This window comes from Heteronotia binoei, chromosome 1 (assembly GCF_032191835.1).
Source record: "Heteronotia binoei isolate CCM8104 ecotype False Entrance Well chromosome 1, APGP_CSIRO_Hbin_v1, whole genome shotgun sequence".
Lineage (NCBI taxonomy): Eukaryota > Metazoa > Chordata > Lepidosauria > Squamata > Gekkonidae > Heteronotia > Heteronotia binoei.
In genome coordinates, this window is record NC_083223.1 from 282,092,975 (window position 1) to 282,105,142 (window position 12,168).

At 51.6% G+C, this 12,168-nt stretch overlaps 1 protein-coding gene across 1 annotated transcript in view; it reads right to left on the bottom strand.

The window, feature by feature from the left end:
* Positions 1 to 12,168, bottom strand: part of PRUNE1 (prune exopolyphosphatase 1) — a 73,516-nt gene that overhangs the window by 49,294 nt on the left and 12,054 nt on the right. Inside the window, exons 2-6 of the mRNA XM_060256411.1 lie at positions 10,001 to 10,105; positions 8,107 to 8,312; positions 5,186 to 5,370; positions 2,618 to 2,776; positions 1,339 to 1,433 (exon numbers count right to left, since the gene is read on the bottom strand). Of these exons, the coding sequence (XP_060112394.1) occupies positions 1,339 to 1,433; positions 2,618 to 2,776; positions 5,186 to 5,370; positions 8,107 to 8,312; positions 10,001 to 10,105 (750 nt within the window). The remainder of the gene's footprint in view (positions 1 to 1,338; positions 1,434 to 2,617; positions 2,777 to 5,185; positions 5,371 to 8,106; positions 8,313 to 10,000; positions 10,106 to 12,168) is intronic.

Here is a 12,168-nt window from a genome sequence, read left to right on the forward strand (position 1 = left end):
TTACTCTCCAGCCACAGCCTTTTCTAAAGAACTCTCCCGACGGCAGCCTCTCCAGACAGAACCCTCCCTCTCTAGATGGGCCTTTTATTCCCTTCCTTCCAGGTCCCACCCCTCTATTCGGCAAGCCTTCCCTCTAAACTTGCTGTCTACCCAATCAGAGGGACAGAAGGGATCCTGGGAAATGTAGGCCCTGTAGCTACTCTAACACAGGCTTCTCTGGCGCCTGTAGGCCTCACTAGGCCTAGGATTACGACAGTTCTGTTGGCCGTTCCCCCAGTAACTGTTATTGGTTCTCCTCTCTGTGTGTTCTGTATTTATGTTTTTACTGAATCATTTAAATATTTTATATGGACTCTAACATGCTGTTTTAATCTCTTAAATCAGGGGTTCCTGACCTTTTCAAGCCTCTAAAAGCCGTGAATGCCAGCCCCGAAATGGCTTCCGCAGGAGGCAGAGCCAAACAGAATGCCTTCCGTCTTACGCTTCCAGGAAAGAAGGAATGCTTGAAGGAGGAATGGGACCACACACTGGCTAAGGAAAGCCCAGCAGAAGACCCCTTCCTTTGAATGTGGGCAGCCAATTACAAGCCCTGCCTTACCATGGCCCCGCCCACTTCCTGAAAAGCGCAGCGGGCACCAAGAGAAGAACTGGCGGAAACGACAGTGCCCGTGGGCACTGCGTTCGAGACCTGTCTTAAATGTTTTAACGTTCGTTGCCTGACCTTGTCAGGGTAGGGTGCCAAGTCCAATTCAAGAAATATCTGGGGACGTTGGGGGTGGAGCCAGGAGACATTAGGGGTGGAGCCAAGATCAAGGCTGTGACAAGCATCATTGAACTCCAAAGGGAGTTCTGGCCATAACATTTAAAGGGACGGCACACCTTTTCAATGCCTTCCTTCCATAGGAAATAATGAAGGATAGGGGCACCTTCTTTTGGAGCTCATAGAACTGGACCCCCTGGTCCAATCTTTTTGAAACTTGAGGGGTATTTTGGAGAGAGGCACTAGATGCTATACTGACAAATTGGTGCCTCTATCCCAAAAAACAGCCCTCCCAGAGCCCCAGATACCCGCGGATCAATTCTCCATGATTTTCTATGGGAATAAATCTGACGACCCTGAAGCGGGGGGAGGGCCTCCAAACCGGGGGATCCCCTGCCCCCACCTGGGGATTGGCAACCCTATGTCAGGGTGGAAAGGTGTTTTAAATAAATAAAACACAAAACGCTTCCACAGCCACCCCTCGGTCGCTCGACAGAACAGCCGTTCCATCTCAGTTTGGTGGCTGAAGTTCCAAAAACTTAAGCCACAAAAAACAGGGACACGCATGTCACACCCACCTGCAAAGTCACGTACACAGAGCTAAGCGCGATGACCACGTCTTTCCCAGAGACGGCTTTCAGATCTTTCCTCAGCATCTGGTCTGTCGTGAGGCCTGAGAAGAAGAGAGACCCCAAAATCTTTCTTGGAGGAGAAGATGTGCGGGAGGGGGGCGGGAGGACAAGCAGTGCAAGTGGAACGGTGGAGTGGAGGCCTTGCTTCGCGTGCCAAAAGTCCCCTGTTCAATCCCCAGCAGCTCCAGTTAATCAAGTTTCAGCAGCAACTGTCTACTCAGACTGGGCAAAGGAAGTTCTGGCTCTTTCCTTCCATCCCCAGGGAACAAAGAGAGGGAGGAGCCTCAGCCAAAAGAAGGAAGAGAGGCTTGGCTCAGTAGCTCTGCTGTGTGATTGAGAGAGCCTGGCAAAGCAAGCTCTTCCTTCCCCCTTCCTACCCAAGGGAGGAGCTTCAGTCAATTGAGAAAAGAGGGCTTCTCTTATGTTCCTACGTGACACAGAGTGTTGGACTGGATGGGCCACTGGCCTGATCCAACATGGCTTCTCTTATGTTCTTATGTGACACAGAGTGTTGGACTGGATGGGCCACTGGCCTGATCCAACATGGCTTCTCTTATGTTCTTTTGTGACACAGAGTGTTGGACTGGATGGGCCATTGGCCTGATCCAACATGGCTTCTCTTATGTTCTTATGTGACACAGAGTGTTGGACTGGAGGGGCCACTAGCCTGATCCAACAGGGCTTCTCTTATGTTCTTACGTGACACAGAGTGTTGGACTGGATGGGCCACTGGCCTGATCCAACATGACTTCTCTTATGTTCTTATGTGACACAAAGTGTTGGACTGGAGAAGCCACTGGCCTGATCCAACATGGCTTCTCTTATGTTCTCGTGTGACACAGAGAGTTGAACTGGATGGGCCACTGGCCTGATCCAACATGGCTTCTCTTAAGTTCTTATGTGACACAGAGTGTTGGACTGGAGGGGCCACTGGCCTGATCCAACAGGGCTTCTCTTATGTTCTTACGTGACACAGAGTGTTGGACTGGATGGGCCACTGGCCTGATCCAACATGGCTTCTCTTATGTTCTTATGTGACACAAAGTGTTGGAATGGAGAAGCCATTGGCCTGATCCAACATGGCTTCTCTTATGTTCTCGTGTGACACAGAGTGTTGAACTGGATGGGCCATTCGCCTGATCCAACAGGGCTTCTCTTATGTACTTCAGAACAACACAGCCGACTACTTGGATCTACCTTTGCTCTCTGTCAGGCAGAAACATACCTGAGACATCAAACTTGGCATTCTGCAGGGCCTCGAATATGACACCTCTTGGGGGCAGATCCGGGAACTTGGATTCCAGAAGGGAAGCGAAATGGACGTCCTTGGGGGTCACTTTGCCCGCCTCGGCAGCCATGTTGACACAGTCGAGCACGATGGTGCCTGTGGAACCACAGCAGAAGCATCTGAACTGGGCTCCTAAAGTTAAGCAGTGACTATCTTTTTCCAGCTGGCTCCGCCTCCAGCGGCAGCCATTTTATGGCAGCCATTTTGGTCGTTGCACCCATTACGCTGTGTTAGAATTCTAAATGTGTCCACAAGCTCAAAGAGTTTGGGTCTAATGCTTTACACTTTGTTTCAAGTGTAAACTGGAGACCCATAGAGAGGGGCCATAGATCAGTGGCAGAGCCTCTGCTTGGCATGCAGAAGGTCCCAGGTTCAATCCCTGGCATCTCCAGTTGAAAGGACCAGGCAGGAGGTGATGGGAAAGACCTCAGCCTGAGACCCTGGAGAGCCATGGAGAGGGGCCATAGCTCAGGGGCAGAGCCTCTGTTTCGCATACAGAAAGTCCCAGGTTCAATCCCCGGCATCTCCAGTTAAAAGGACCAGGCAGGAGGTGATGGGAAAGACCTCAGCCTGAGAGCCATGGAGAGGGGCTATAGCTCAGTGGCAGAGCCTCTGCTTGGCATGCAGAAGGTCCCAGGTTCCATCCCCGGCATCGCCAGTTAAAAGGACCAGGCAGGAGGTGATGGGAAAGACCTCAGCCTGAGACCCAGGAGAGCCATGGAGAGGGGCCATAGCTCAGGGGCAGAGCATCTGCTTGGCATGCAGAAGGTCCCAGGTTCAATCCCTGGCATCTCCAGTTAAAATGGACCAAGTAGGAGGTGATGGGAAAGACCTCAGTCTGAGACCCTGGAGAGCCAGTAGATATTGAGTAAATAATCCTGACCCTTTTGTATCAGTGGTCCTGTTCAGTATCAGGCAGCTTCAAGTCTTTGGCAGGTGAAAGAATCGAATCCCTATCATCTCTATTTAGAGCAGGGGTGTCAAACTCATGAGATAAATGAGATCTTGTCGGGCCGGGCCATGTTGGACTGGGCCATATATGTATCTATTCAAGATTAGATAGCAGCAATATAAGTTTTATAAAGGACACAAACACAATTAAAGATTTTAACAACTTAAAATAAAACATGCTTAAAATATTAGTACTCGTTGGTCTTAAAGGTGCTTTCTTTGTATTTCTCCCATAGGATCCAGGGAACTGGGCAAAGGAAGCTCTGGCTCTTTCCTTCCTTCCCCAGGGGACAAGGAGGGAGAGGAGCCTCAGCCAACAGAAGAGAGGCTTGGCTCAGTAGTTCTGCTGTGCAGTTGAGACAGCCTGGCAAAGAAAGCGCTCCTTCCCCACTTTCTCCCCAAGGGAGGAGTCTCAGCCAATGGAGAAAACAGAGACTTATGTTCTTATGTGACACAGAGTGTTGGACTGCATGGGCCATTGGCCTGATCCAACATGGCTTCTCTTATGTGACACAGTGTTGGACTGGATGAGCCATTGGCCTGATCCAACATGACTTCTCTGATGTTCTTATGTGACACAGAGTGTTGGACTGGATGGGCCATTGGCGTGATCCAACATGGCTTCTCTTATGTTCTTATGTGACACAGTGTTGGACTGGATGGGCCATTGGCTTGATCCAACATGGCTTCTCTTCTGTTCTTATGTGACACAGAGTGTTGGAATGGATGGGCCACTGGCCTGATCCAACATGGCTTCTCTTATGTTCTTATGTGACACAGAGTGTTGGAATGGATGGGCCATTGGCCTGATCCAACATGGCTTCTCTTATGTGACACAGTGTTGGACTGGATGAGCCATTGGCCTGATCCAACATGACTTCTCTGATGTTCTTATGTGACACAGAGTGTTGGACTGGATGGGCCATTGGCGTGATCCAACATGGCTTCTCTTATGTTCTTATGTGACACAGTGTTGGACTGGATGGGCCATTGGCTTGATCCAACATGGCTTCTCTTCTGTTCTTATGTGACACAGAGTGTTGGAATGGATGGGCCACTGGCCTGATCCAACATGGCTTCTCTTATGTTCTTATGTGACACAGAGTGTTGGAATGGATGGGCCACTGGCCTGATCCAACATGGCTTCTCTTATGTTCTTATGTGACAAAGAGTGTTGGACTGGATGGGCCACTAGCCTGATCCAACAGGGCTTCTCTTATGTTCTTCTGTGACACAGAGGGTTGGACTGGAGGGACCACTGGCCTGATCCAACATGGCTTCTCTTATGTTCTTATGTGACCCAGAGTCAAATGTTAATCACCCTTTGGGTGAAGAAGGACTTCCTTTTATCCATTTTAACCCGACTGCTCAGCAATTTCATCGAATAGCCATGAGTTCTCGTATTGTGAGAAAGGGAGAAAAGTCCTTCTGTCTCTATCTACTCTACTCTATTTCCATTAGAAAGCTAAGGCAGGACTTGGACCAACATAGGTAGCTGAGTCCAAAAGAGTGCAAACCAGCTGCCTCTTTCCTGTGGGTTGCTGCTACACCTACCGTGCAGGAGGGCCGCTACGGTCTGGTCCAAAAACTCCACCGGGCCTTGAAAGATCTTCTCAGTCACCAGGGTAGCACATGACCCCACCAATTCCGACGTGACCCTGCAGGGAGGGCCCCTCTCCCGCTCCAAGGGCCGATGGTCTATCACCTCAACGACCGCCTCCTCCAGAGCCACATCCTGGCTGAGAAAGGGCAAGGGAGGCATGCTCATGAGTTCAGTCAAAGCTGGGCCTCGAGTCCAGCTGCCCACCTGGTGTGGAAGGCCGAGTCCTTGTTATGTATTTATGTTATTTTATTTCTGTCGATTCATAGCCCGCCCTATCCCATGATGGGCTCAGGGCGGCTTCCGACATCATAAAACAATCGAGCCACCAATCAAACAGAATCAAACAATTGAAACAGAATCAAACAGATTAAAATGTAGACTAACACCTCAACGGGTTCAGCCGTTTAACTCAATGTTGATTTCAGTGCGGCACGAAATGGTGCGGACACGTCAGTTAAATGTGGCTTTGATGTCAAGAATATCCGCTGCATTGGCCCGACTTAAGTAACAGCGCAGGGAGGTCAATTTGCTGGTATAATAAGGTAAGGACATCCGCCGGTCTCAGCCATAGGCTCGTGAACCCGCCCCATAAGATCAGAAGAGCCCTGCTGGGTCAGACCAGGGAGGGTCCATCTAGTCCAGCCTCCTGTCTCACACAGTGGCCAGCCAGTTCCTCTGGAGGGCCAACAACAGGGCAGAGAGGCCGAGGCCTTCCCCTGAGAAGAGCATCAGAAGAGCCCTGCTGGGTCAGACCAGGGAGGGTCCATCTAGTCCAGCCTTCTGTCTCACACAGTGGCCACCCAGTTCCTCTGGAGGGCCCACAAAAGGGCAGAGAGGCCAAGGCCTTCCCCTGAGAAGAACATCAGAAGAGCCCTGCTGGATCGGACCAGTGAGGGTCCATCTAGTTCAGTCTCCTGCCTCACACAGGGGCCAGCCAGTCCCTCTGGAGGGCCCACAAAAGGGCAGAGAGGCCGAGGCCTTCCTCTGAGAAGAACCTCAGAAGAGCCCTGCTGGGTCAGAACAGGGAGGGTCCATCTAGTTCAGTCTCCTGCCTCACACAGTGGCCAGCCAGTGCCTCTGGAGGGCCAACAACAGGGCAGAGAGGCCGAGGCCTTCCCCTGAGAAGAACATCAGAAGAGCCCTGCTGGGTCAGACCAGGGAGGGTCCATCTAGTCCAGCCTCGTGTCTCACACGGGGGCCAGCCAGTTCCTCTGTAGGGCCAACAACAGGGCAGAGAGGCCGAGGCCTTCCCCTGAGAAGAACATCAGAAGAGCCCTGCTGGGTCAGACCAGGGAGGGTCCATCTAGTCCAGCCTCCTGTCTCACACAGTGGCCAGCCAGTTCCTCTGGAGGGCCAACAACAGGGCAGAGAGGCTGAGGCCTTCCCCTGAGAAGAACCTCAGAAGAGCCCTGCTGGATCAGACCAGTGAGGGTCCATCTATACCAGCCTCCTGTCTCACACAGTGCCCAATCAGTTCCTCTGGAGGGCGAGCAACAGGGCAGAGAGGTCGAGGCCTTCCCCTAATGTTGCCTCCTGGCTCTGGGATTCAGAGGTTTAGTGCGTCTGAATGTGGAGGTTCCCCTCAGTCACCAACGGCGAGTAGCCACTGAGAGACTTATGCTCTATGAATCTCTCTCATCCCTTTTAAAATGTTTATTCCTGTGGCCATCGCTACGTCCTCCGGCAGCAAATTCCACATTTTTACGTCTTGTTGTATAACGAAGCATTTCTGCCCAGAATCTACAGCCCCTCAGTTTCACTGGATGCCCTCAAGTTCTAGCGCTTTCAGGGAGGGAGAAAAAGACCTCTCTGTCCACTCTCTCCACCCCACTGGCTTCCTTTCAGATTCCGCACCTAGAATCATAGAGTTGGAAGACGTCCAGGGTCATCTAGTCCAACCCCCTGCACAAGGCAGGAAACTCACAAACACCTCCCCCTATATTCTCAGGATCCTCATTGCTGTCAGATGGCCATCCAGCCTCTGTTGAAAAACCTCCAAGGAAGGAGAGCTCATCACCTCCTGAGGAGGAAGCCTGTTCCACTGAGGAACTGCTCTTAACAGTCATAGAATCAAAGAGTTGGAAGAGACCAGGGTCATCTAGTCCAACCCCCTGCACAAGGCAGGAAACTCACAAACACCTCCCCCTATATTCTCAGGATCCTCATTGCTGTCAGATGGGCATCTAGCCTCTGTTGAAAAACTTCCAAAGAAGGAGAGCCCACCACCTCCCAAGGAGGAAGCCTGTTCCACTGAGGAACCGCTCTAATGGTCAGGAAGTTCTTCCTAATGCTGAGCCGGAAACTCTTTTGATTTAATTTCAACCCATTGGTTTTGGTCCAACCTTCTGGGGCCACTGAAAACCATTCCACACCATCCTCTATAGGACAGCCCTTCAAGGACTTGAAGAGGGTGATCCTATCACCTCTCAGCCGCCTCCTCTCCAGGCTAAACATCCCCAGCTCCTTCAACCTTTCCTCATAGGACTTGGTCTCCAGACCCCTCACCATCTTCGTCGCCCTCCTCTGGACCCGTTCCAGCTTGTCTAGATCCTTCTTAAAATGTGGTGCCCAAAACTGAACACAAGACTCCAGGTGAGGTCTTACCAGATCAGAGTAAAGCAATACCATCACATCATGTGATCTGGACACTATACTTCTGTTGATACATCCCAAAATTGCATTTGCCTTTTTAGCCACTGCATCACATGGATGGCCACAGTGGTGGACAAGATTGACCACACCATCCTCTCTAGGACAGCCCTTCAAGGACTTGAAGATGGTGATCCTATCACCTCTCAGCCGCCTCCTCTCCAGGCTAAACACCCCCAGCTCCTTCAACCTTTCCTCATAGGACTTGCTCTCTGTGACCTACCTTGGCAGGACATGGTGGTCCACCAGCGTCAGAGAGAGGAGCCTGGCTTGGTGGAGGGCGAGGAGGTCGATCTCGTCTCGGAAGATAATGGAGCTCTCAGGGATCCGCTGTTCTTTGAGGAGAAAGGTGCTCTCTGTCCGCAGGGGGAAGTCGGAGCGAGGGATGTTCAAAACCGGGATGAAGGCTGCCCTCGGCTCTGGAAACGTCTGCGGGAAGCCGCAAAGATCCAAGTCTTTTTTAAGCAATGAAGGATTGGACTGAGGAAGCCCAGAATCCTGAGAATCGCAAATCTCATTTTTAAAAATATAACAGAAGAAGAAGATATTGGATTTATATCCCGCCCTCCACTCCGAAGAGTCTCAGAGCGGCTCACAATCTCCTTTCCCTTCCTCCCCCACAACAGACACCCTGTGAGGTAGATGAAGATATTGGATTTATATCCCACCCTCCACTCCGAAGAGTCTCAGAGTGGCTCACAATCTCCTTTCCCTTCCTCCCCCACAACAGACACCTTGTGAGGTAGATGAAGATATTGGATTTATATCCCGCCCTCCACTCCGAAGAGTCTCAGAGCGGCTCACAATCTCCTTTACCTTCCTCCCCCACAACAGTCACCCTGTGAGGTGGGTGGGGCTGAGAGGGCTCTCACAGCAGCTGCGCTTTCAAGGACAACCTCTGCCAGAGCTATGGCTGACCCAAGGCCATGCTAGCAGGTGCAAATGGAGGAGTGGGGAATCAAACCCGGTTCTCCCTGATAAGAGTCCGCACACTTAACCACTACACCAAACCGGCTCTCCGGAAGAAAAGATTAGATAATAGGAAGAAAAGATTAGATTAGTACCCTGCCCTTCACTACCCATAGGAGAGCGGTTTCCAATCCCCTTTCCCTTCCCCTCCCCACAACAGACACCCAGTGTTCCCTCTAAGCTGAGTTGGTGTGAGCTAGCTCACAGTTTTTCAGCCTGCAGCTCACACATTTTTGTCTTCGCTCAGGAAAAATGGCCCCGGAGCAAACTAATTGATGCGGCACCTCACAGCTTTAATGCCAGGAGCTCATGAAGTAGAATTTTTGCTCACGAGACTCCGCAGCTTACAGGGAGTTTCAAAAATATTGGACCGGGGTTCCAATTCTACGAGCCCCCAAAGAAGGTGCCTCTATCCTCCATTCTCTCCTGTGGAAGGAAGGCATTTAATGAGAGTATGGATCTTTCAATGGGATGGCCGAAAGTCCCTTTGGAGTTCAGTCGTGCTTGTCACACCCTGGCTCCACCCCCAGAGTCTCCTGGCTCCACCCCAAAGTCCCCAAGATATGTCTTGAGTCCAACTCGGCAACCCTATTCCAACTCTATGATTCTGTGACATCCAGAGAAGGAAAGGGAAGAGTGCCAGAGCATCCCCCAGAAGGGCAGAAGCCGGGCTCTTTTTAGAAGTAACGCATAGGAACGCAGTTCCGGCTGCTTTGGCATCAGGGGATGTGGCTTAATAGGCAAATGAGTTCCTGCTGGGCTTTTCCTACAAAAAGGTCCAGTGTGAAACAATGGTGAGGTCAGGGGGTGCGGCCTAACATGCAAATGAGTTCCTGCTGGGCTTTTCCTACAAAAAAAGCCGTGTGAAACCATGGTGGCCAGGGGTGTGGTCTAATATGCAAATGAGCTCCTGTTGGGCTTTCACTTCAAAAAAAGCCCCGAGCAAAACAATGGTGAGGTCAGGGGTGTGGCCTAATATGCAAATGAGTCCCCACTGGGCTTTTTCTACACAAAAAACCCCAGTGTGAGACAAGGTCAGGAGGAGTGGGCTAATATGCAAATGAGTCCCTGCTGGGCTTTTTCTACAATACAAGTCCTGGGCAGAAGTCAAAAGGTAACTAAAAAGAGAGACTGAGCAAACAGCCCACCTTCGCAAAGAAGTAAGCAAGGGCCAGAGCAGACACCATGGAGTCCAGATCACACGATTCGTTCCCCAGCACCACATGGACTTCCTGCTGGCTCCGGATGCTCTCCTGTCAAGGGAGAAAAAGAGAAAGGTTAACAGTCCACCGGGAAAGCAGAGAAATACAAGGCGAAGGGGAGGGACGCGGAAGTCCGGCTGGAGAAACCTGGTGGCTGCTGCAGGCCATTTCAGCCTCGTCTTGTACCCCAAGTGGGTGGTTAAAAAACTCCTCCCCCCCAAAAAAGCTGGAGCTGTTTTCAAAAATAAAACGTAGAAAGGAAAATGGGTGCCATAAAGAACTCACTTCCCAGCAAGATCAGCCCTGTTTGTCCACTTTTGAGGAGAAAGGGAAAAACGAGAAGTCATAAGAAGAAGATGAAGTAGATATTGGACTTATATCCTGCCATCCACTCCGAAGAGTCTTAGAGCGGCTCACAATCTCCTTTCCCTTCCTCCCCCACAACAGACACCCTGTGAGGTAGATGAAGATATTGGATTTATATCCCGCCCTCCACTCCGAAGAGTCTCAGAGCGGCTCACAATCTCCTTTACCTTCCTCCCCCACAACAGACACCCTGTGAGGTAGATGAAGATATTGGATTTATATCCCGCCCTCCACTCCGAAGAGTCTTAGAGCGGCGCACAATCTCCTTTCCCTTCCTCCCCCACAACAGACACCCTGTGAGGTGGGTGGGGCTGGAGAGGGCTCTCACAGCAGCTGCCCTTTCAAGGACAACCTCTGTCAGAGCTATGGCTGACCCAAGGCCATTCCAGCAGGTGCAAGTGGAGGAGTGGGGAATCAAACCAGGTTCTCCCAGATAAGTGTCCGCACACTTAACCACTACACCAAACTGGCTCTCCTAGTCCAGTCTTCTGCCTCATACAGTGGCCAACCAGTTCCTCTGGAGGTCGAAAAACAGGGCAGAGAGGACAAGGCCTTCCCCTGAGAACATCAGAAGAGCCCTGCTGGGTCAGGCCAGTGAGAGTCCATCCAGTCCAGCCTCCTGTCTCACACAGAGGCCAGCCAGTTCCTCTGGAGGGCCTTCAACAGGGCAGAGAGGCTGAGGCCTTCCCCTGAGAACAGCATCAGAAGAGTCCTGCTGGGTCAGACCAGGAGGGTCCATCCAGTCCAGCCTCCTGTCTCACACAGGGGCCACCCAGTTCCTCTGGAGGTCCAACAACAGGGCAGAGAGGCCGAGGTCTTCCCCTGAGAAGAACCTCAGAAGAGCCCTGCTGGGGTCAGACCAGGAGGGTCCATCTAGTCCAGCCTCCTGTCTCACACAGTGGCCAGCCAGTTCCTCTTGTGGGCCAACAACAGGGCAGAGAGGCCGAGTCTTCCCCTGAGAAGAACCTCAGAAGAGCCCTGCTGGGTCAGACCTGGAGGGTCCATCTAGTCCAGCCTCCTGTCTCACACAGTGGCCAGCCAGTTCCTCTGGAGGGCCAACAACAGGGCAGGCCTTTCCCTGAGAAGAGCAGAAGAACAGGCCTTTCCCTGAGAAAAGCATTAGAAGAGCCCTGCTGGGTCAGACCAGGGAGGGTCCATCTAGTCCAGCCTTCTGTCTCACACAGGGGCCAGCCAGTTCCTCTGGAGGGCCAACAACAGAGCAGAGAGGCCAAGGCCTTCCCCTGGGAAGAACCTCAGAAGAGCCCTGCTGCGTCAGACCAGGGAGGGTCCATCTAGTCCAGCCTCCTGTCTCACACAGTGGCCAGCCAGTTCCTCTGGAGGGCCAACAACAGGGCAGAGAGGCTGAAGCCAGTTCAAATCTTGCCGCATAAACTGAGGTGGTGGAATTTAAGAGGAGGCCCTCAGACCTCCAATCGCAAATTTGGGAAGAGTAGTATCTAAATTACAGAATTTGGGATTCAGTTCTGCTATTCAGAAGCCAGCAGATCCAACAGTTGGAAACTGGGTTTTCTTTCGGAGAGGATCCAAAAGGAGGATTTCAGTAGATAAATCTTTTCCTCCACAGCAGCGTATAAACTCGGGGCCGGGGTGTGTGCGTCTTCTTAGAGGAGACCGCAATTTCAGTGAAGAAAAGGGACAAAGTGTTGTGGGGTGTGTGTACCGAATGGGTCTGAGCAGTCCTTTGGTCTCACTACCCTTCAACATTTCTGGGACCTTCGTGGCCTCTT